Below are 22,920 nucleotides of genomic sequence, written 5' to 3'. Positions count from 1 at the left end.
TATGTCGTTTGGTAAATGGACCACCAGGCTATGAGCCTAGAGATGACAACAAATTATCGTTGTCTGCCAAAAGGACCAGGCAGGTCCAATTAATTTTTTTTCCGGTTGACAAAAGAAAGATGGACGGACCCGCCAGACAGAGCCAGGGGAGATGGTAAAAGCCTGCTCGTTTTCACATATTAAATTTACCCACCACAAAACAAAACAACAAAAAGTTAACTTCTTCTCAATTTTCATCATGTGGGGATACATAACCGATACAGGCCTCAAAATCAGTGTATAAAGACCCAACTAAAATTTACAATCTTGATTCATAATCGATACAGAATCGAAATCAAGTCGACAAAGGCCCAACTTGTTAGGAGTGTGAAGTTAGAAATTACATGGTCAATCAATGGAACTTTGGAATCCCATTTATCTGTAATTATGTCATCATTAATTCATATGATATAATAGATTCTCACTAATTATTTATATACAAAAACACTAAATAAAAAACCAACAAAAACCAGTGAAAAGGTTTATCAGGAGAACAATGTACAGACGACAAGAGACTGTCTGTGATCAATCATATGTATTTAACTATAGAGGTCATCGTCCTCGGCTACTCCTCCCGCATTAGCAAACGGGTCAGCTCCACCAGCAGTGGTGGCGGTGGCTCCAGTCCCTGTCGCTTCAGGGAACCTAAACTCACTTCCAATCCCACGAGACTGTTGGAGAGTCTGAGCAAATGCTTGGTACTTGCGAATGTCTGCATCACTCACTGATCTCCTCGCGTACTTCATTGATTCCTCAAAGTGGCCAGCCTTGATCTCTGCAATCTCCTCCTCATCCTCTTCCATTGCTTCTGGTGCCTCTGCTCTCTTCCTCTCCTTCTCAATATCCTAAAAAGGAAACAAACACAAAAACAAAAATTATAAGTGCCGTGCAAGAAAAGAAAACTGAAAGAGTAAATGTCATTACCAGAACTACATACCTTCTCGATGTTCTCTCTGATCGCGTACTTGCAAGAACGCTGGCAAATCTCTGTGATGTCCGCACCACTAAAGCCTCGAGTGTATTTAGCAAGCGCCCTCAAGTCAACATCTTTAGCAACCGGAGATTTCCTCAAGCAAGACTTAAAGATCTGGTAACGAGACTCCTCATCAGGGAGAGGAATGTAGATGAGCTGATCAAGACGACCAGGACGAAGAAGCGCAGGGTCAATGATATCTGGTCTGTTCGTTGCTCCGATGATAAAGACAGTCTTCTTAGCAGACATACCATCCATCTCCGTAAGAAGCTGGTTCAACACCCTGTCTGCTGCACCACCTGCGTCTCCAACGCTGTTCCCTCTCTGAGTGGCGATGGAGTCGAGCTCATCAAAGAAAAGAACACAAGGAGCGGACTGGCGTGCTTTGTCGAATATCTCTCTGACGTTGGCTTCACTCTCTCCAAACCACATTGTGAGGAGCTCCGGACCTTTGATGCTGATGAAGTTGGCTTGGCACTCGTTGGCGATGGCCTTGGCTAAAAGGGTCTTCCCACAACCGGGAGGACCGTAGAAAAGGACTCCTTTAGATGGTGACATACCAAACTTCTCGAACTTGTCAGGGTGCTCCACTGGATATTGAACAGTCTAAAAACATAACAAAAATATGAATAGATTAGTCTATACTCACAAGTCAAAAACCGAAAAGGATATTGAATTGTTGAAACTTCTCGAACTAATCACCGAAATAACCAGAACCGAATCAAAATTTTAAAATAGCCAAACAGATCTTAGGACCCCCGAATTTTTAAAATACAGTTTATATATCGAAAATATTAATTATATTTAGTTTTTAACTAACCAAATATTTTAAAGATACTATGTATAAACCGTATTACCAATGAACCTAGTTACCTGAATGTTAATACCCAAACCGAAGCCGAACCGAGTTTGATACCGAAAAACTAAAAACCAAATTAACCAAACCGAACCGAAAACCGAATGTACAAAACTAATTGAAACTCTTAGTTTTACCTCTTGGAGTTCCCTCTTGACATTCTCAAGACCACCAATGTCCACCCAAGAAACATTAGGCACCTCAACAACCTAGACGAAGGAGAAAATAACAGTTTAATAAGAATGATATAGTACCAAAATAGACTGAGAAACCGTAAACCAATAATAAACTGAAACATAGAACTAACCGTTTCACGTAGAGCAGAAGGATTGCTGTTACCAAGGGCTGTCAGGTAATGCTCATTAGTCACAGCCATAGAATTGAGAATTTCAGCATCTATCTCTTCGTCTTCTATGTCAATCACATCCATTTTCCCTCTGATGCACTGGAGAGCAGCTTCAGTGCATAACGCTGCAAGATCCGCACCAACGTACCCGTGTGTGTCTTTGGATGCTCTTTCCAAATCAACCTGATTAAGAGAAAATCATGTCAGTTATTACAAACAGACTAGGTAAACAAAAGTGTATGTAGAACAGAACATTACGTCTTCAGCAAGCTTCATGTTCTTGGTATGAATCCTGAGAACCTCAAGACGACCAATCTCATCAGGAACACCAATATCAATCTCCCTGTCAAAACGTCCAAACCTTCTCAAAGCCGAGTCAATGCTGTTAGGCCTGTTGGTCGCCCCCATAACAATCACATGAGCTCTAGCTTTAAGGCCATCCATAAGCGTCAAGAGCTGAGAAACAATCCGTCTCTCAACCTCACCGTTCGTCTTATCTCTCTTTGGAGCAATGGAATCAATCTCATCAATGAATATAATCGAAGGCGCATTCTTCTCAGCCTCCTTAAACGCTTTCCTAAGGTTGCTCTCACTCTCACCGGCCATCTTGGACATGATCTCAGGACCATTGATACACAAGAAAAACGCACCAGTCTCGTTAGCAACAGCACGAGCAAGTAGTGTCTTCCCAGTGCCAGGAGGGCCATAGAGCAAGATTCCCTTGGGAGGTTTAACACCAATGGACTTAAAGAGCTGTGGATGCCTCAAAGGAAGCTCAACAAGTTCTCTAATCTGAGCCATTTGTTTCCTAACACCACCAACATCATCGTAACCAACCTCATCCAACCTCTCCTCATCCTCTCTCTTTATCGGTTCACCTTCACAGAATATATCTGTATCCGGAGCCACAATACAGTACTCAGCAGGATCGGTCTCAATAACCTTGAACTCAATGCTTCTCATCCCTCCCCTAACTAAGAAAAGATCACCCTTCCTTACCGGGCGGTATGCCTCCAAGAAATAAGCTGGCAAGATGCAAAAACCAATATGTTAACATATAACCAGTGATCTAAAGATCGTTTCGGACCTAAACAAAACGATTTTTAAAGAAAAACATTCTAGGCATTCAGAAAATCGGTCTAGACGCCCGCCTAATCAATAATTCTCTATAAAGATTCTCTATAAAGAGAATAATTACAGCCTATCGATTTTTTGAACATTGCATAGAATACTAAGAAACATATAAGCTGCAGAGACAACATAGATTGACATCACAGGACGAGGAAACACTCACGCTTAAGGTATGCATCAAATATATTGCCAGTAACTCCTTCAATAGTATCATCAATGGGCAAGACGTGAACACGATTCCCATACTTGACATCAGGGCACTGGTGGAGAGATATAACATCTCCAAGCCTAACCCTAAGGTTAGACCTAACAACCTTGTTCATCCTAATCTTTGGCTCCGCACATGTATCATCAGCTAAAGCAATACACACAGTATCCTTCCTCTTCTTTCCCTGCATAAAGACGTTACCCAAAAAGGCAAGGAAACAAAGATGTCAACACATACAACTAGAGAATCATTCATGAGAGACCCAACAGCGATCCTCATTCTACAAACTTAACACGGATCAAAAGGAAGGTTTTTGATAAACCCTAGAAATAAAAAATCATACCTTGATTAACACGACTTCTCCACGGAAGAGCTGTAGCTTCTCCATGGTGTCAGGGTGTAGAGACACGATGGAGTTGTCATCGTTGATGGCCTCATCCACCACCAAACGATTTGCCGCCTTCTTCCTCTCCAGAATCGCGGTGCTAAAATCTTTCTTCGTCCCCTTCCTGAAAGATTCAAAAAAGAAAAAGACATAAGAACTCGAAGCTAGATCAAACTTAAACTAAAAAAGCTGAACCCTTCATGGAACGAAATTTAGAGGTCTAGCTACTTTGAAATCGGCGAGTACTTACGAATCAGATGAATCAGCTTGATTAGCCATGGTTAGTTTGTGAGTAGAAACAGAGTTACGCAGAGAGAAGAAAATATCTTTGAAAGAGAAGTTTCTTTTCGAGAATATCGACAGACACGTGTGTGTTTATATAGATGAAGATAAATATGTTCCTTGTAAGGAAAGTTATTTATTTTATAAGATTTCCTTTTCTTTTCTTCCTTCGGTTTTTAACCTTTTTTTATAGCAATCACATTGGCAAATTTCTCAAAAAAAATTCTAGACAACTTGATATTGTTAGATAATTTCAAAACTTGTGTAAAGTTAACATATTAATAAGTGTTTAATATGTTAGGAGATAAACACAAAAAGAAAAATCTATAGTAGAAAAAGATATTTTTTTTTTTAAATTTGGTTTGTGTTTTCATATCCTATATTTCAAAATATAGGTATCTTGAAGTGTTATTCCATAAGATCTAAGAGAAACATTGAGAGCTTTACTTTTGAAAAGTTTCTAAAGCAATAAGAAAAATTATTCTTATAAATCTTTGTGTTTCTAGAGATTTGAGATATTAATAAAAAATATTAATATTTTAATATAATCTAATCATCTAGTTAAATATAAATTTTAAGCGACAAAACCACTAATATAGACATTTGTTGTGATAGTTAAATATATCTCATCTTGAGACACTTATCTTTCTTTTCTAAATTTCCTAATTTTCTTTAATTTTATTGTTAAGATATCCAATGAGTATCCATTTACTACATATTTGAATCTTATTTTTCAAATTAAGACCCATTTTTAGTTAATAAAATCTTGTTAATCATCATATAAATTGTTTATGGCAAAAGAAAAAAGGGTATAAAAAATAGGTCGGTTTTAATCACTGGAATCTTACTTATTAAAACAAAACCATTCTCATGGTCCAACTTTTTTGTAAGTTTTTAAATTAAATAAACACTTCGATTATATAGCTAAATTTATTTTTTTAATTATGGAAAATAACATTATACTACTAAATATGTTTCCAAACAACACAATAACTAACATTGTCTCCAAAAAATATAAAACATTAGGTCCTATCTTTTTAATAACATTTATTTATCTTTTAAAAAATGATTTTGATTTAAAACGACTCAAATTTTTTATAAAAAGTTGAAAATAAGTATAAATATTTTGCGGGTTTAGATACTACAAATTATATATCACAAAATTAATCAGATAAATTATAGATATTTTATCAAAAAATTGTAATGAAATGGATTGAAATAATTAAAAACAAAATTAAGTAATGTCTTAGATAATTTTCTAATTTAATATTAATATAAAATAATAGTATTATATAGTTTTCAAATACACTAAAAAAATGTGAAAACATTACTTATAAAAAAATGTTAAAAGCTATTGATATTGTAAATTAGATTTTATCAAAAAATGTTACTTCCATTCTATTTATGTTAAATGGTAATTTTTTTTATGGAATTGATCATTTCAAAGCATTCTATTCCAAAAATAAGTAATCTAGTTACATGCTGTAATTAAAATAAATGGAATGACAGGAATATAATACATCAAAAAATGGAATGAAGTTCATTCATTTCATTCATAGCCAAATTTGTTATGGAATTATTCTCTTTGGTTGTAAATGGTAAATAAAAAAGACAAAGACAACAACTGGATTGACTATTTTTGGAATGGAATGCTTTGGAATGATTAATTCCATAAAAAATTCCATCAATTCCAAAAAATTCTAATCAAAATACAAAGCAAAACATTCCAAAACAATTTTGATAAGGAATAAATGGAATGAATTCATTCCATTTTTCTACTGCATTCTATTCATCTTATTCTATTTCTTTCTATTCCTTGTAATCCTTTCTTGATTTACCAGTTACAACCAAAATGGAATAGAGAGGAATGAAATAAGATGAATGGAATGTAGTAGAAAAATGAAATGAATTCATTCCATTAATTCCTTATTAAATTATTTTTGAATGTTTTACTTTGTATTTCGATTATACCTTTTTGGAATTGATGGAATGAGCATTTCATTTCATTCATGTTAAATGATAATTTTTTTATGGAATTGATGAAATTGATCATTCCAAAGCATTTCATTCCAAAAATGGTTAATCCAGTTGCAACCAAATCAAACAATTCCAGTTGCAACGAAAGCAAACAATTCCATAACAATTTTGTTAAGGAATAAATAGAATAGATCTATTCCATTTTTCTACTGCATTCCATTCATCTTATTCATCTACTCTCTATCCCATTTATCCTAGTTACTGCCTAAAAGTTTTATTCTATTTTTGGAATATGTGGAATTAATTTTAAAAAGTTTTCCATGTAACATGTAAATATTTTTTGGAATTCTATGGAAAAATAATTTCATTCCATAATTTAGCATTCCAGTTGCAACCAAATAACACATGGTAAATTGAATTTACAAGTGAAATAAAACAACAGGGTGATCTGCAGCTATTCGTCCGGTTTGGTGATATGATTCATGGCCTCATGGGTCATTGAACGGCCACCACCGTTCGAATTGTATGCATGAAAAAAAAGGTGATCAAAAAGTAAACATTCGATCATTGGACGCCTCCCACGTCAAGAAAGATACTTGGGCCGGTCTAGAATAGACCATAAGATAGCCCTGAGAAAAATTAAGCTCATAAGACAGCACAGAGCAAAAGATCCAAGCTACGGTATTCAAAAAGATGCATTTGTTTCTGCTTTTACTTGCCCTTTAAGCCATTTGACCAATGCTAATTACTGGAATTTTCATATCCTAAGTTTCTAACAAATATGTTACAGTTACACTTGTGCTTTCTTTCTTTTTTACTGCTTTCTGAGTACTTAGAAAGTTATTGATCTTCCAGAGGAGAAAGTTTTGATTCAACAGAGTTTTCTTCCATGACAAGGCTTCATATCATATCTTATGGCTCTGTTTCTTCCTCAGAATGAATTTCTTAAACCGGAAAGAATCATTATTTTTGGCCTGCAGTTCACAACTTTTCACTGCTCTTTAAATTTTCTTCAGATAGTTAGATGCGTTGAGTTTAAACTCTCTCTGACAACAAAATGAGTTAAGGATTTAGTTAATCAAACTTAAGAATGCTTCGTTGGCTTACACTTTCGAAATTGGTGGAGAGAAGATACAGAAAGATCTTGTTTTATCTTTTTATCTCAACCACAATTAAATACTTCATCTTCTTTTCAAAAACCCTTAAGAAATTGAATTTCAAATTGGATACTTGAATAAATAATTGAATTTCTAAGGTGATGTAAGCCATAACCCCTGAAAAGAAAAGATATATATAATTCATAACTTGGTGATTATATAAAAAAAATAAGAGATACTTGGAACCTACTCCAAATCTATAATCTATGACTTGATAAAGATGACCAAGAGTGAAAGCCAAGACCTAACTGATGCATGATGTTATTATCCACTAATTTATTTGTGTTTGTCAGCTTTTTGAACATTTCCCAATTCGGGTAAACTCTTGACTTTACTATTTAAGCAAAGACAAAAGCTCTCAAGCTAAAAGCACAAATTTAGAAAGAATTTAGTTAACACAAAAACAAAAATGGATTACAAGAAGGAAGAAACGCTCCGTAGAGGTCCATGGCTCGAAGAAGAAGATGAACGGCTAGTGAAGTTCGTTACCCTTTTGGGAGAACGTCGTTGGGATTCTTTAGCAAGAGTTTCTGGTACAGTCTGAAAACTTTCTTGTGACACTTTCGAAAAATAAAAAGTTTCCATTTATCTAAGCATAATGTTTATTTGTTTGTTTTGTTCATACTTAGGTTTGAAGAGGAGTGGTAAGAGTTGCAGGCTAAGGTGGATGAACTATCTGAATCCAAGTCTGAAGCGTGGACCGATGAGCCAAGAAGAAGAAACTATCATCTTTCAGCTTCATAGTCAATGGGGTAACAAGTAAGAGGCAAAATAAAAGAAAAAACTTGGATATTTTAATTCAATGATTGTATTTTTTTTCAGTTTGAACTAAATAAGTATAACAATAGGTGGTCAAAGATTGCAAGGAGATTACCCGGTAGGACTGACAACGAAGTTAAGAATTATTACAGGACTCATTTTAGAAAGAAATTAGAAGCTCAAAACTATGGTAGGCATACTTTTATCTATCTTTAATATATAGTTGTGCATATGTTAATTTCATATCACCTTTAAATAAGAAAATGATGTATTATGCTGCAGATAAGATCATTGACTGGAGGAAAAATCCAGGAGAAGAATTGTTTCACAAGTATAAGGAAACTGAGATAGCATGGACAAGGACAACGACTCAAGAACATGGTTTTGATAAACCTGTGAAGGAATCTAAGCAGAAAAATATGGAGAGTGATAAAGAAACTAATGGTGGTATTTGCGAAAGAGAGAGCTTTGGTGTTATGAATTCACCATACGAAAATCGGATTTCGGATTGGATATCAGAAATTTCTACAGACCGAAGTGACGCAAATTTTTTAGAAGACCGTACCAGCAGTAGCAGTGAAAACAATATTAATATTAACGTTGGTTCTTGGTGGTTTCAAGAGACTAGGGACTTTGAAGAGTTTTCATGCTCTCTATGGTCATAATTCAATAATTTGTGTTCTTGATTATGTGATGAAAACGTCTCTAAAAGTTGATGTTGATATTCGATTAAAAAAAAAAGTTGATGTTGATGAATATCTTTCTTGACTTGTCATATGATTGAGTTTTTTGAATTCGAAAGTTCTATAGTGAGCTCAGTTATTACCCCAATCTCCAAGCTTACAATGCGTCAATTATGTACAACTGAAATCAATTTAAGTAGTTTCCAAAATGAAATTTGAATAGTAAGTTTAGCTTCAAATAATCATACAATCTTCTGTGCTTATAACTAAACAAGAAAAATATAAAGCTAGCATACCCATCATAACAAAATAAATAAAATGTAGCACAGTTGTGTATGTCAGGTCTTGTTATATATATACAACAGCAAACACGTGTTCATGCTCCAACGGATAAAACACTACTATTACTTTTGTCATCAACATTATTGGTTGATGGGTTCTATCTTTAATATGAATTAAATTAGTTGTTTGGTGTACTTTTGAGCCAAATGGTTTGTTAATGTTGATATTAAATTTATATTTGGGAAAAGTATGTAATCTCTAATATATAAATTAAAATATTCTGAATTAATATATACTTATATAGTTGGGCGGTTCGTTTCATTGACGCAGGTTCCTGCGGCTGCGTCTGCGGCTGAGTCTGAGTCTGCGGTTGCGGTCATTCGTTTGGTTGTTGTTCGTTTTGCAGCCGCAGACTCAGACTCAGCCGCAGACGCAGCCGCAACTTGTTGTTCGTTTCAAAAACGCAGGACATTGCCGCGGCCGCAGACGCAGAAAGTAGATTTAATTCTGTTCGTTTGGTTGCCGCAGACGCAATTTTCATTTATTTCATATTTTAATTTTATGAATTTGTAAAATTGTATTTTAAATAAATAAAATATTATAAAATTGTAAAATATTGTAAAATTTCATATTTTAATTTTATGAATTTTATGAATTTGTAAAATTGTATTTTAAATAAATAAAATATTATAAATTATAAAATATTGTAAAATTTCATATTTTAATTTTATGAATTTTATGAAGTATAAATCTGGTTTAAGTAACCCTTTAACAAAAACAAAATTCAGCTTTAATCTCCATTCTCGTTCGTGATATCTTATAACTCATCTCCTTTTCTTGTTCTAGTTCTATAGAAGTAGCTGCAGGTTTTCAAAATCATATCCTATTCTAGTGAACATGACCAGTCTAAATCATGTGTTTCACAATCGAATTCTATAATCAAAATTGAAGATGTACTATACTAGAGACAAGGACGTTGCAACTAACACCATATATTATTTGAACACAAAGTGAGTATTAAAGTTTCCAGTGTTATTGTTTTAGACAGCCATTGGTTTCTACAACACATAGAACTGATAATCAAAGTTATAAGAAAAAAAATCATTAACTAAAACATTTAATACGGTAAACGACCTCTACCATATTCATCTGTGATGCTCTTACGCAAAGCTTCCATCGCTCTATCACCGGTCGGCTCATATACAATATGTCCACCACCACTGCCACCACCACCACCATCATCATCATCATCACCTTCTTCTCCTTCTTCTTCATCACCATCAGCTCCTTCTGCTTCTTTTTTTCCTTCTCCATCATCATCACTTTGCCATTGTACAAAATCTTGATCTTCCCGATGTGAATCACGTATGAAGTTGTGTAGAGCCATTGTCGCTGTCACAAGCTTAATCCACTTGACCAGACCATACTTTGGATGCTTACGATCCAAAATCCTCCATTTTGCTTTCCATACTCCAAATGTCCTCTCAATCACCGATCGCAATCCTGAATGCTTTCGGTTGAACAACTCTCGTGCACTAACTGGTGGTCGTCCTCTAGCAAACTGACCATGATGATATCGCATACTCCGATGCGGACCAAGATACCCCGTCCTAGTCGGATATCCGGAGTCAACTAGATAATACTTTCCAGGAGGAGGATGTGGGAAAGAAGCCTCATTCCTCGCACAATGAGTCAAGACCTTCGTATCATGTGCTCCATAAAGCAATACAGTTCCATACATATAACAAGCAAGACTAGTGTGAGAGAGCCTTACATCTTTTGCCACTTAAAAAGTGAGAGGAACAGTGGTAGAGAGTGAGCTTGAGATGACAGAGCCTGCAAAAAAGAAGAGAGAAAAGAGTCAATAACTAGAACACAGAATATCTTAGAAGCAGAGCATCAGAGACAAAAAAAACCTGGCAAAGCTATAGACATTCCATCAAGTTTAGGACATCAAGTTCAACCAATCTGGTCGTTTTCAAACCAGTACCGCATGATGTATAAATGTTTACAAATGGAAACAAGATGAAGACAGAGCACATTCATCAACAAGGTAAAGAGTTACACTTTAGTTACTGAATTAGGTTAAGGGCAAAACCGTAAATAGGTTAAGCAGACGCGGTATTTAAGTCGTGGCTGCTGATTTTTTTCTGCGTCTGACGCGCGACGCTGCGTTCGGCCGCAGCCGCAGACGCAGGTACTCGCGTCAATGAAACGAACAAACTTACGGGAAAATCATAGCCGCAGCCGCAGCCGCCGTACCTGCGGCGACGAAACAAGGAGCCCTAGTATCAAGTGTAGATGCATGTATGGAATGCCCTCTTGTATAAAATTATGAAAATAGAAAAGGAAGAAGATAATATATAATCTGTGTTATTTATGTAACTAAAGAGGATAGGAATACCACAACATCATGCTTACATATCTACACAATATGACATACAAGACACACGTGGTGCTTATGTAAAATTATAAAATTAATTATACTTTTGTTTATATTAAACAACATCCGTTGAAACAAAATTAATATTACATAATATTGTAGTTTTAGGTATGGAAAGATTACTAACTTTGGTTCAAAACCTCTTAATAATTCAAAAAAAAAATTATCTGGCTTTGGTCATATATACAAAAAGAAAATGTAAATATTTCCCTTTGCTAAAATGGTAAACTGAATTCACCTTCACATTTTCAAGAAAATTTGAAAGAAATAACATGGGCATTACAAGAAATTAATACACAAAAGTGAGTTTGGAAACAATTTTTTTCTTGTTCCTTGATAAAATTGGTAAATTCACGTTACAACAACATGAACAAATATGACATCAAATTGAACATGAAAGCTATAACAATAACCGACAAAGATAACCGGTTGGTTGAACAGGTGCCAGACATTTCATCGTTGTAGTCATTATAAGAATCTAAACCGCCACTACCTTCGGATCCAGTAGTAGTCCACATCCCCAAATTGTTATTCCTGTTACAAATCAAACCTCCTCAATCAGCTCCATTTGACTTTTTAAGGCTAATGAGCGATGATTTTGAAATAGTGGGAAAAAGAAATAAGATAAAAATAAAAAAGAAGAAAAAGTTAAAGGCAAAAGTAGTAGAAAACAAAATAATTCAAACAAAAATAGTACATAGACATAAATATAAGATTCAAAGTGTTTTTTTTTTGGTTAAAAATGATAATATCTTTGTCAAAAAGAAAAGGCTAACAGTGAGTGAATAGTATGAGTCATAATGTAAGAGACTTCAAACCTGCCACCAACGCCAAGAACGCCGCAATGAAATGTGATTTGGTCGATGAACGCGGCAGATTTAGGGTCGACGCTATACGCCTTCTCGTACCTCATCTCAGCACCTTCTCCAGATGCCACGAAGAACGCTCCATTAACCAAGATGTCTCCCTCCGATCTCCAGTTCCACCCTTTCCAATCGCCATCAGGCGTTTCTACTCTTTTAGTCACCTACGCAATACATAATATAACAATATTGTATTATACATTAACCTATAACAATCTTTTGATGTATTGTTATAATTATCAAATGACTTAAAATGGACTAACCAACTTTGTTGAACCAAATGGATTTTGTTACCTCTTTCGCAAACGGGTTGGTTGGGGCCGTATAGCGGTTACCCTGACTATTAATAGTTGGGTTACCGCTACCGCCAATCGCATACATTTCCCATTGAGTAAAATCATTGTTAACCACATGGATGTATCCACGTCTACACCTAGGCATCCTTTGTACCAATTTATCTCCGAAGTGATTAAATGCAATGGTTACCTGAAAAATCACACAAACATTCCAAAACATTAAATCCCATTCTAGTAAGTATAAAGTAAAATAATTAGTCATTGTAAAAGGAATTATGGACTAGTTAGCATGTGTCTGTGTGCGACCTGCATGCCACTGTCTGGCTCGTAGTGATCGCTGTGACCAAGAAGCATGACTTCATTGTGGTGTGAGAAGAAGTTGTTCGATATTGTAATCCCTGTGGATCCCATCACAGCATCTATCAAACCATCTTTACATCTTGATAGAGAACAATGGTCGATCCATATGTCCTTTGATCCAAAGATGGAGATACCATCACCGTCCGATTCCGTTCTTAATCCGTAGTGCGTTGGACTTGACCGTATGTTAGTATTCCCTAGCAAAAGCGTAGGAGAATGCTTTTATGAATCAACCAGTAAATGCTAATACATTTCATTTCAAGAGGGACGAATTTAATGTTTACTATTTATAACAATGCCTTTATGAATAATCAGTATATGCTGAGAATTCAATACACATAGTTTCTGTGTTTGCGTGTGAAAACACCAATGAATGAGAAGGAAAACATGTACACCAAAAGGGACCTACTAAAAATATTCTGGTCAGGGCAATAATTATCTTTGGGAAGAAAAGGTTAAAAGGTTAAAAGGTTAAAATAACAATTATTGGCCGTAAAAAAAAGGAGTATAAATTACCGGATGGGTGACAATGGTGGATATGAATGTTGTGAATGATGATATTGGAGACATATTGAAGGGTGATGCAACCACCACCAACAATATGAACATTAGCTCCTCTTCCATCAAGAGTCTTGTAACTGTTGAATATTAGCTCATGCTTTAATTTTATCATCATGTTGCTTGGGAACACTATCCACAGTGGCTCTACTTGTATCACTCCATATCTGCCACCAAAAAGGAAAAGGTTTTAATTACAAATGCTTTAAAAGTAGAGACCAATAGATAAGTATTTTCACATTGTAAACCCGATTCCTTTGACATTTGGTAAAGATTCCCCAAATAATTCAAAAACTTTGGAGGTCCCAATACATTTTGTTTTATTGTGGTTGTTTATTGTCTAGATTTATCATATTATTATCTTGGTTGAAGTGTAGACCAGATTGATTAGTAGCTTAAGTAGTACTAGTATTTTAGAACTGTTCTTGCATGCGAGGCTCCACCTACTTTGGCTATCTAACATGTGAACCGGGTGGGACATTTCAAAGAACAACGCTAAAACTGTAATGTATGTAGTAACGCTAATCTATAAACATCGTCATCAACATTGCATTTCTATCTTTCAAAACAATAATCAATTGGTTTAGCCAAAAATAATAATAATAAAGGGGCAATTAATCAAACGTTTTAGGAGTTTTACCACAAAATGGAGGGCTTATTTGTAAATTATCTTGTCTAGAAAATGTACACAAGTGGTGTTGAAAAAGTCATGTACGTGATAGATTGGTGTGGGGGCATGTGAATAAAAGATGACAAAAGAGAGTGAGAGTGAGTAAAAAGAGTCACTGCGAGTAGCTAAATAGATGGAGCTTAGACAGAATCTTATTTCACATTGGATTTTAAAAGTGTATATGTAGAGGGTTTAGACACTAATGACATGTTTATCAAGTAAAGTATATAGTGTTGTTAAGAGTATTAAAGATGATATATTTGTCTTGAACCACTAAAAAACAACACATTGTTTGTCTGATTATACAAGACTTTCTTAAATGAAATCCGGTTTAGTTGGTTAACAAAAAGTACCTGAGAGTGCCCGGTTTAGGGTCGACGACATCATCGTCGGAGGAATCAGTGACGAAGTAAAACCGGCCGCCTTTGCCTCCCAAGGCATACTGTCCGAAACCGATTCCACAATCGGCTAGCCTTTGTCGGTTATTAGGCCAGTTTGTGTCACATTTCCAACAGTCATCGATTGGGTTACCCGTGAAGCACTGGTTTGAACCGGCCTGGTCCGTCGTATCCATAGCTTGACGTCTCCATATAGAGGCATTAACCCTCCTGTGAAATTATTAAACCGGATAATTACAGTCGGTACGGCAGAAAGGAGATTAAGAAGAAAAAACCAGAGACTGAGCAACCCAAGATTCAGAAGAATACACTAGAATAGCTTTTCAAGTTACATTAAAGAAACTAAAAATCCCTGACAAAATGTAGATCCGGAAGAGGAAATGTAATATGCGTACCAATGAACATCATGAGCGACTAGCTCTGGGTCGGGATGTGGTATGAGAAGGAGAGTTTTGTTGAGCATGGCGAAACCCATGTGTGGAACAAACAGAGAAAGTGAGAAAAGTACAATGCAGCTTCTTTGAAGCATCATTGTAAGAACTGATAGTATGGATTTGGAGATTTTAGGGGTTTTTTTGCTTGTTTAAAGGTCAGAGAAGAAGAAGATAGAGGAGTGAGACGACATAGCTTGTTCTTCTTCTCTGTTTACTGACCAGTGTTTTTAGTGAGTGGCTTTTTAGAGTGTGGTTTTGCTTTTGTAATAATGGCTTTCTTGGCTTTTTTTTTTTTTTTTTTTCTTGGTTCTTTTGGAAGAGGAGAGAGAGTGTATGTTGTTTTCCACTGACTGTCTCGAGGACTGAGAATCCGCTTGTCTCGAGGAAACGGTCTTTTAAATTTTCTTGAAAAGCTGTTTTGTTTTCATAAAATGTAAATCTAGTTTATCTAAAAATCGAAACACGATATGAGTAATATCCATAATAAGGTTCAGCAGATTTAACAAACAGTAGGCAGGCTTTAATATTTGAGTCTCTTTATCAGGTTTTCACCTTTTATTATAAAAAATGATGTGACATAACGATAATATTTTCTCACGAGCTATATAAAATGAATGCTAGTTTTAAGGAAGGAGCTATATAAAATGAATGCTAGTTTCGAGGAGAATCGGAGGTAGATAGAAGTTTTTAGGAGCGAGTGCTCCTTGTTGGTCAATTGCCACCTAGATTTGTTTGTGATTGTTCTGGATTTGGAGTGGTTTTTATCCAACTATCGGTTGTGTGAATAAGACGTGTTCAGTAAGCTTTTATACACTTCGATGTGGGGTGTTGGGCGTATGAGGCGCATGGAGAGCACAATCAAGGTTCAATGGCGAGTCTTAGTTGGGATTGAAGGATGTGTGCAGCGACGGTTAAGGATTTTAACCTCTCTCGATTTGGTTTATGTGTTGGTGATGTTCGTGTGCTTCAGGTCTATCTCGATGATCTTCTCTCCTGGTGTTATTTATGAATGTGTACTCGTTAGGTATGCACGTCCTTGAGTGTAAGGTGGTGCTCTCTTCTCTGGTAGTGATCTGACCCTTCTTTGTTGTAGCTTAAGTTATGTTATTCGTTGTTGTTTCTATCTTTGGCTCCGAGGGGTGTTGTTTTATCTTGTCAGCTGATAACTCCGGAAAAGCTTTGTTCTTTTGCTGGCTTTGTGTAAGACACGGTTATTTCAATATTAGTCCAACAGATGACAAAAAAAAAGGAAGGAGTCTTGGTTGTTGACTTGTTGACCAGAAAAATATGTTCTCCGTTGAACTGGTGTCATCACATCAAGCTTGTTAGAGATATATTACTCGTTGCATGAGATTAAAAACAAACACCCATATAAGTGTAGATTTGATTCGGTTAAATAAACTTTACATATCATATAGTTAGAAATTTTGTGTCTGCATATTACATTTAGATCTTATTTGCATTCAACATTCAATGCTAATACGAACTCGCGATTTATATTGCTCGTTAGTCGTTACTGAAAACGTATTTTCAATGTTTTCGACGTGTTTACCTCAATCTTCAACATGTTATAAGAGCATATTTTACTTGATTTTTAATGATCAACTGGCGATCAAAAGGCAGACAACCCATAAAATACTTAGTATATGTATTTTGACGTGAAGATTTATAGAATTCAATATCTTTTTCTGTTGGCTATTCCATCTACACTAAATCCAAGTGCGTCACATATCCATTACAATTCAACTTAGGCTCTAATTTGCAAGAATTCAAAAGCTCTTCTTTCAAAACTAATTGAAAACACCCAGGACCTCGTAGTCCAGTGGTATCCTCCTTGGGGAGGGGAGGTGACCGGTTCGACTCGCGGGGAGGGGGAGACGTGTCCAGGGCCCGTAAGAAGGTACAGACAAAGGCTGGCGCCGGGCCTAGGTGGTGGGCCGCAAGAACACCTGGTTAATAAAAAAAAAAAAAACTAATTGAAAACAATGAAGCTACTCTTATATTTTATTTAACTACATTAGGCATCAAAATATTTCCATGTTTTATATAAAAAAATTCTTCCACGTTTTCCAGGAATAAACATGTTTCCATGTTAAAAAAAAAAAAAACATGTTTCCATGTGATATTTCTAAATAATTTATAATACCAATGCTTTTAGCAGATCAATAAAAGTTAGTTTAGCGATCGCATATGGCATAGGTAGAGACGATGGAAATTTTACTACGTTTACCAATCGGAGCCAAGATATGTGATCTAACATCTCAAGTAGGCAACATGCAACTTCTACGAACCGCAACTTTCCTTCCATATGAAGACACATATACACGCACGTACACAAACAATTACCATGAGTGTGTCATGTGTGTTGTTAATTTCTCATCAAAGCTCGTGTCAAACTAGGATTGTTTTTTTTTATTGACAAAAGACAAACAAGGATTGTTATGTGAGCGTGATTGAAAGATTATTAATGTTAGATTACTAATATACACTACAAGAAAACAGCGATATTCTGACGGACATTCCGACGGAAAATGAAATCCTCGGAATATACCGAGGAATTTCCGAGGAAATTCCGAAGAAACACAAAATTGGGTTTCCTCGGAATTTCCTCGGAATATACCGACGGAATTCCGAGGAAACTACAGTCCGTCGGAATATTCCGAGGAAATTCCGAGGAAAACTCTGTTCCTCGAAAAAAACCGATGAATTCCGAGGAAATATTATAGCCGTTGGAGAGCCGTTGGGGGATTTTACAAAATTCCGAGGAAATTCCGACGAACTAGTTTTGTCCGTCGGAATTCCGTCGGAATTTCCTCGGTATGTCGGCAGGATTTAAACTATAAATACAAGCACTCCTCTTCCTCTTCATTCACTTCATATCTTCATCCTCCCTCTTACTCTATTTACACACGAATTTGATTCATAAAAAATATGTCTTCTTCAAATTATTTTCGTTCTTGGATCGATCGACCTCATTTGGATCCGAACACGAGATTGCTTACGGAAGAATACCAACGAGGTATAACTGAATTCATGGGGTTAGTTCACCGACAACCGGAAGCAAAAACAGGTATGTTAAGATGTCCTTGCTCTAATTGTAAAAATAGAAAGGTTATTAAAGAGTGGGATGTTTGGACTCATCTATATTTGAGTGGGTTTACACGAAGTTACAAAATTTGGTATCATCATGGGGAAACTGATTATGAACATGGTAGTACTAGTGAACCTCAGCCAGCGGTTAGATTAGAAGAACCAATTAGAACGGATGTAGATTATGGTGTAGGTACTGAGCAGATGGTAAATGATCATTTTAGAGGGGAAGATTTACCCAATGCAGAAGCTAGGAGATTTTATGATATGTTGGATGCTGGAAAGCAACCATTGTACGAAGGTTGCAGAGATGGTCATTCAGCTTTATCATCTGCTACAAGATTGATGGGCATTAAAACAGATTATAATTTGGCTGAAGACTGTGTGGATGCGATTGCTGATTTTGTAAAAGGTATTCTACCCGAGGATAATGTAGCTCCTGGTTCATACTACGAGGTTCAGAAACTCGTAGCTGGTCTTGGTTTATCGTATCAGGTAATAGATGTATGCAGCGACAACTGCATGATTTATTGGAGGGTGGATGAACAGCGGGTTACATGCAAATTTTGTGGAAAGCCTCGTTATAAAGATACAATTGGAAGAGTTCCAGTGCCATATAAAAGGATGTGGTATTTACCTTTGACGGAAAGGTTGCAGAGGTTGTATCTGTCTGAACGCACAGCGCAACCAATGAGATGGCATGCGGAGCACTCAACAGATGGTGAGATCAGACATCCTTCAGATGCAAAAGCGTGGAAGCATTTCCAATCAAAGTATCCCGACTTTGCGTATGAGAGAAGAAATGTCTACCTTGGATTATGTACTGATGGTTTCAGTCCGTTTGGCAAGAGTGGAAGACAGTATTCTCTATGGCCCGTCATTCTTACACCATACAACCTCCCCCCAAACTTGTGCTTGCGACGAGAGTTTTTGTTTCTCTCGATTCTCGTTCCCGGACCAGAGCATCCTAAGAGATCACTTGATGTGTTTCTTCAGCCACTAATATATGAGTTGCAACAACTATGGGCTCAAGGTGCTGAAACATACGATGTTTCGTGTAAAGAAAACTTTCAAATGCGGGCAGTACTAATGTGGACAATAAGTGATTTTCCAGCATATGGTATGTTGTCTGGATGGACAACGCATGGAAGGCTATCATGTCCATATTGTCAAGATAACACTGATGCTTTCCAACTAAAGCACGGAAGGAAAACGTGTTGGTTTGACTGTCACAGGAGATTCCTACCACCTGATCATCCATATCGTAGGAGTAGGAATTTGTTTACGAAGAACAAGAGGGTGTTTGACAGTCCACCTCCGGAAATTTGTGGGAAAGATTTGAAGATACAACTAAGAGATTTTGGTGCAGAAAGGACGCCAGAAGTCGGTGGACATGAGCGTTTTCCGGTAGATGCTGTTGGAGAACTACATAACTGGCACAAAAAAAGTATTTTCTGGGATCTGCCATACTGGGAGGATCATCTGCTAAGGCATAATTTAGATGTCATGCATATTGAGAAGAACTTTTTTGACAATCTCATGAACACGATCCTTAATGTTCAAGGTAAAACAAAGGATAATTTGAAGTCAAGACTGGATTTAGTCGATATATGTGCTCGTTCAGAACTTCATGTTGATGAGAATGGTAGGGCTCCTTTTCCCATATACCGACTTGATGCAGCGGGAAAAGATGCGTTCTTTGATTGGATTTCAAACGATGTGGAATTTCCAGACGGTTACGCATCAAATTTGCGTAACTGTATCGACAGAAAGGAAGGAAAGTTTACTGGCTTGAAAAGCCACGATTGCCATGTAATGATGCAGCGCCTCCTTCCGTTCGCCTTCAAGGAAATATTACCACGAAATGTTCATGAAGCAATTGCAGGGATAAGTGGTTTCTTCCGCGATTTATGCACGAGATCAGTGACTCTTGAAGGTATTGAAAATTTGAAGACTAACATAGCCGTGATTCAGTGCAACCTTGAGAAGATATTTCCTCCCTCATTTTTTGATGTTATGGAGCATCTTGTTATTCACCTGGCAAGAGAATTGGAACTTGGTGGTCCTGTGCAGTATAGATGGATGTATCTGTATGAGCGGTATATGTTCCATTTGAAGAAGATGGTGAAAAATTTAAGTAGGGTGGAAGGTTCTATAGTCGCACAGATGATCAATGAAGAAACTTCAAACTTTGCCGAGTACTACTTTCCAGCAGAAGTTCAGACCAAAAACAGAAGACCTGCTCGGCATGATGATAGAGGCGAACGGGCAACATATCATGTTACGGTTCCAGACATTTTCACAGACGTTGGACGACTTAGCGGAAAACCAAAGGACCGTCGACTTACTGAGCAGGAGCGCAGTCATTTGCAAACATATTTGCTCACCAACTGCGAAGACGTTCTTCAATATGAGAGGTAAATAAATGAGCTTACAAATTTTTATTTTAACAAGTTGAAATTTAAATCTTAATTAATTACATTATTGTCATCATATACAGGATTTTCATGGCAGAAAAGCGGTTCGAGTATAGATACGCCACAGAGGACGAACTAGAAGAAATGAAGCAGAGAGAATTTACTGGATGGATGTTTACTTATGTGAGTGCTTTAAACAAATTAAAATATATTTTATCACATATTTATACTAATTCACATTTATTGATATAATATATATATATGTGCTATTAATAGGTGTCTGCTGGTTTGGCCAGAGGTGAAACATTTGACGATTGGATACGTGAGATGGTCGTTGGACCAAACTTTGTTGTGAAGTCATATCCGAGATTTTGTACTCGAGGATATGCATTCACAACTCAGAAGAGGAGACGTTCGAGTACGACTTATGATGCTGGCGTTTGTTCTGCATCAGGAGATGATGTATACTACGGACACATACATGAGATTTTGGAAATCAAGTATTTGGGCATGGTTGGATTGCGCTGTACTGTTTTCTATTGTGATTGGCACGACAACACCCCAGATCGAGGTGTGAGAACAGATGCATTTGGTGTTACATCAGTAAATTCGAGGCGAAAGCTGCAATATTATGATCCTTTCATTCTTGCTTCCCAGGCCGATCAGGTAATTAAATGTTAATTATTCAGAATGATTCATCATCATGTGTATTAATTTATAATTTTTCTAAATGTTACAGGTTTGTTATATCAAGTACCCCCGGGTAAGGAACAGAGATGATCCATGGGTTACTGTTACAAGACTCAACCCGAGAGGCCGAGTTCAGGGAAGTTCTGAGCTGGAAGACCCACTACAACCAAGCACATCCGGCAACTGTAGTGCAGCAGAAGATTTAGCTGGAGTTGGCCTTGTAGTCGATTTAACCGACTTTGGAGAGGAAGCCGTCGTTCACGTAGAGGATGAACCAGTAATTGGAGAGTTTCACCAAGATCCAGATTCAGATTCATCTGGTGATGATGACTCGGAAACAGACTACCATTGAACTTATTTTTTTTTTTTTTAAGAAATACCGAGGAAATTCCGAGGAACACTTGATATAACCTCTTTCCTCGGATAATAGTTATTTGGTTTATCTAGCAAGGCAAAGCTGAATACGAATTAAAAGCTACACAAAACACAACCAAATAAAACAAAGAAACCATGTAAAAGAAATACGAACTCATAATTAAGAAACCTAAAAAAAAACTCAGTTCAAAATTAACAGAAAATAAGACCATAAAACGTTAGAATAGAAAAGAAAATAAAATAGCCGGTGATAGCTCCTACTCCTCGTCTCCTGCTCCAGATGTTCCTGCATCGTTGGGTCTCTTGGACCTCTTTCTTACCCTGTGTGTACCACTCGAACCCGAACCAGAGCTGGATGGAGAGTTGTCCCGATGAACTACATCATCCTTTTGGCAACGACACGGCCTGATACGTGAAATGGCAGCCCAGATCTTGTGTAGCATGTCGTTGTTTGTCTTTATGCTCTGATCTCTCCAATGTTGTTGCTGGCGCGAAGTGGCGTTCGGTGGAAGCTCTTGCAGCTTGTACTGGCTGGAGTCTGATGGGAGTAGCTGATGGGGTTGTGAATCATCTGGAATGGCTTGTGCAGCCTCATCTTGTCCTTCTTCATCAACCACGCCCTTGCCTTTGGTCTGATATTTTGGCGTGAAGAAGGATGGCTTGTCTACTAGTGCGGTAGCAGGGGGTAGGAACTCAACTGCAGCCTCTGAAAGTAGAGCAGTCAGGCCGATCTGAGGCAGGTGGCAGTAGAGTGTTTTCTTCGCTCGGTCCTGGAATACGTAGACGTAAGGACCATCCCGATCGATCCTCGAGTGGGGACCAGCTATGAACTCCTTACTTACTAGAGAAATGACATCCAGGTAGTTCCAAGCAATGTTGTTCGATCTGTCCAGTGCTACCTGGTGGTTCTCACAGTCTACACCCACATGTCTAAGGATCCGAGTAATCACTGCACCAAATCCACATGCATTGCTCTTGGATTTGGTTACTTTCCCCTTGTATCCTGCTAAGTTTGCGGCCAGCACCGCTCCCATGTTGAAGGCAGTAGCAGGTGGGAATGTAGAGTTTCCAAATGCCGGTAGCAAATGCCTCACACCTTGGTACAGGAGGCACAACTCCCATTGCGTGACTGATGCGGCTGTGGTTGTCCCGTATAGCAATGAGCCAATGAGGCGTGTCGCATATCTCAGTACTGGGCTCCGGATAAGTGACTCCTTTGCCTGAGAAGATCTATAAACCCCTGTGCCA

General features: G+C 37.1%; 3 protein-coding genes across 3 annotated transcripts; 1 reads left to right on the top strand and 2 right to left on the bottom strand.

Annotated features, from left to right (window-relative positions):
- Positions 1 to 413: 413 nt before the first annotated feature.
- Positions 414 to 5,118, bottom strand: LOC106382582 (cell division control protein 48 homolog D). The gene is made up of 8 exons (XM_013822616.3): positions 4,189 to 5,118; positions 3,897 to 4,062; positions 3,509 to 3,737; positions 2,473 to 3,239; positions 2,176 to 2,397; positions 2,006 to 2,077; positions 977 to 1,618; positions 414 to 884 (listed from the first exon to the last, which is right to left on the bottom strand). The coding sequence occupies exons 1-8, from the start codon at positions 4,215 to 4,217 to the stop codon at positions 579 to 581; spliced, it is 2,433 nt and encodes an 810-aa protein (XP_013678070.3). The 5' UTR covers positions 4,218 to 5,118; the 3' UTR covers positions 414 to 578.
- Positions 5,119 to 5,722: 604 nt separating this feature from the next.
- On the top strand, positions 5,723 to 8,928 carry LOC111208646 (transcription factor MYB27-like). Its single transcript, XM_022707908.2, has 4 exons — positions 5,723 to 7,887; positions 7,984 to 8,113; positions 8,203 to 8,303; positions 8,396 to 8,928. The coding sequence occupies exons 1-4, from the start codon at positions 7,764 to 7,766 to the stop codon at positions 8,776 to 8,778; spliced, it is 738 nt and encodes a 245-aa protein (XP_022563629.1). The 5' UTR covers positions 5,723 to 7,763; the 3' UTR covers positions 8,779 to 8,928.
- Positions 8,929 to 11,778: 2,850 nt separating this feature from the next.
- LOC106367786 (probable pectate lyase 12) lies at positions 11,779 to 15,372 on the bottom strand. The gene is made up of 7 exons (XM_013807637.3): positions 15,062 to 15,372; positions 14,622 to 14,876; positions 13,557 to 13,765; positions 12,987 to 13,237; positions 12,679 to 12,870; positions 12,340 to 12,548; positions 11,779 to 12,055 (listed from the first exon to the last, which is right to left on the bottom strand). Exons 1-7 carry the CDS (start codon positions 15,196 to 15,198, stop codon positions 11,878 to 11,880), a joined length of 1,431 nt encoding a protein of 476 aa, XP_013663091.1. The 5' UTR covers positions 15,199 to 15,372; the 3' UTR covers positions 11,779 to 11,877.
- Between the last annotated feature and the right edge of the window lie 7,548 nt (positions 15,373 to 22,920).

Source organism: Brassica napus, chromosome C8, assembly GCF_020379485.1.
Source record: "Brassica napus cultivar Da-Ae chromosome C8, Da-Ae, whole genome shotgun sequence".
Taxonomy (NCBI): Eukaryota; Viridiplantae; Streptophyta; class Magnoliopsida; order Brassicales; family Brassicaceae; genus Brassica; species Brassica napus.
Note: the sequence above shows the minus strand (reverse complement) of the source record. Positions and strands in the feature narration are given on the sequence as shown.

Bases quoted from the DNA above. Each gene is read 5' to 3' on its own strand.
- LOC106382582 (XM_013822616.3), bottom strand. From the start codon at position 4,217: ATGGCTAATCAAGCTGATTCATCTGATTC. The intron at 2,398-2,472 runs GTAATGTTCTGT...TCTCTTAATCAG, and splicing joins ACATGAAGCTTGCTGAAGAC to GTTGATTTGGAAAGAGCATC. The intron at 885-976 runs GTATGTAGTTCT...TTTCCTTTTTAG, and splicing joins TCAGAGAGAACATCGAGAAG to GATATTGAGAAGGAGAGGAA.
- LOC111208646 (XM_022707908.2), top strand. From the start codon at position 7,764: ATGGATTACAAGAAGGAAGAAACGCTCCGTAGAGGTCCATGGCTCGAA. The intron at 8,114-8,202 runs GTAAGAGGCAAA...GTATAACAATAG, and splicing joins CATAGTCAATGGGGTAACAA to GTGGTCAAAGATTGCAAGGA. The intron at 8,304-8,395 runs GTAGGCATACTT...ATTATGCTGCAG, and splicing joins ATTAGAAGCTCAAAACTATG to ATAAGATCATTGACTGGAGG.
- LOC106367786 (XM_013807637.3), bottom strand. From the start codon at position 15,198: ATGATGCTTCAAAGAAGCTGCATTGTACTTTTCTCACTTTCTCTGTTT. The intron at 13,766-14,621 runs GTACTTTTTGTT...TTTTGGTGGCAG, and splicing joins CCTAAACCGGGCACTCTCAG to ATATGGAGTGATACAAGTAG. The intron at 12,056-12,339 runs GTTTGAAGTCTC...GATTTGTAACAG, and splicing joins GTTCTTGGCGTTGGTGGCAG to GAATAACAATTTGGGGATGT.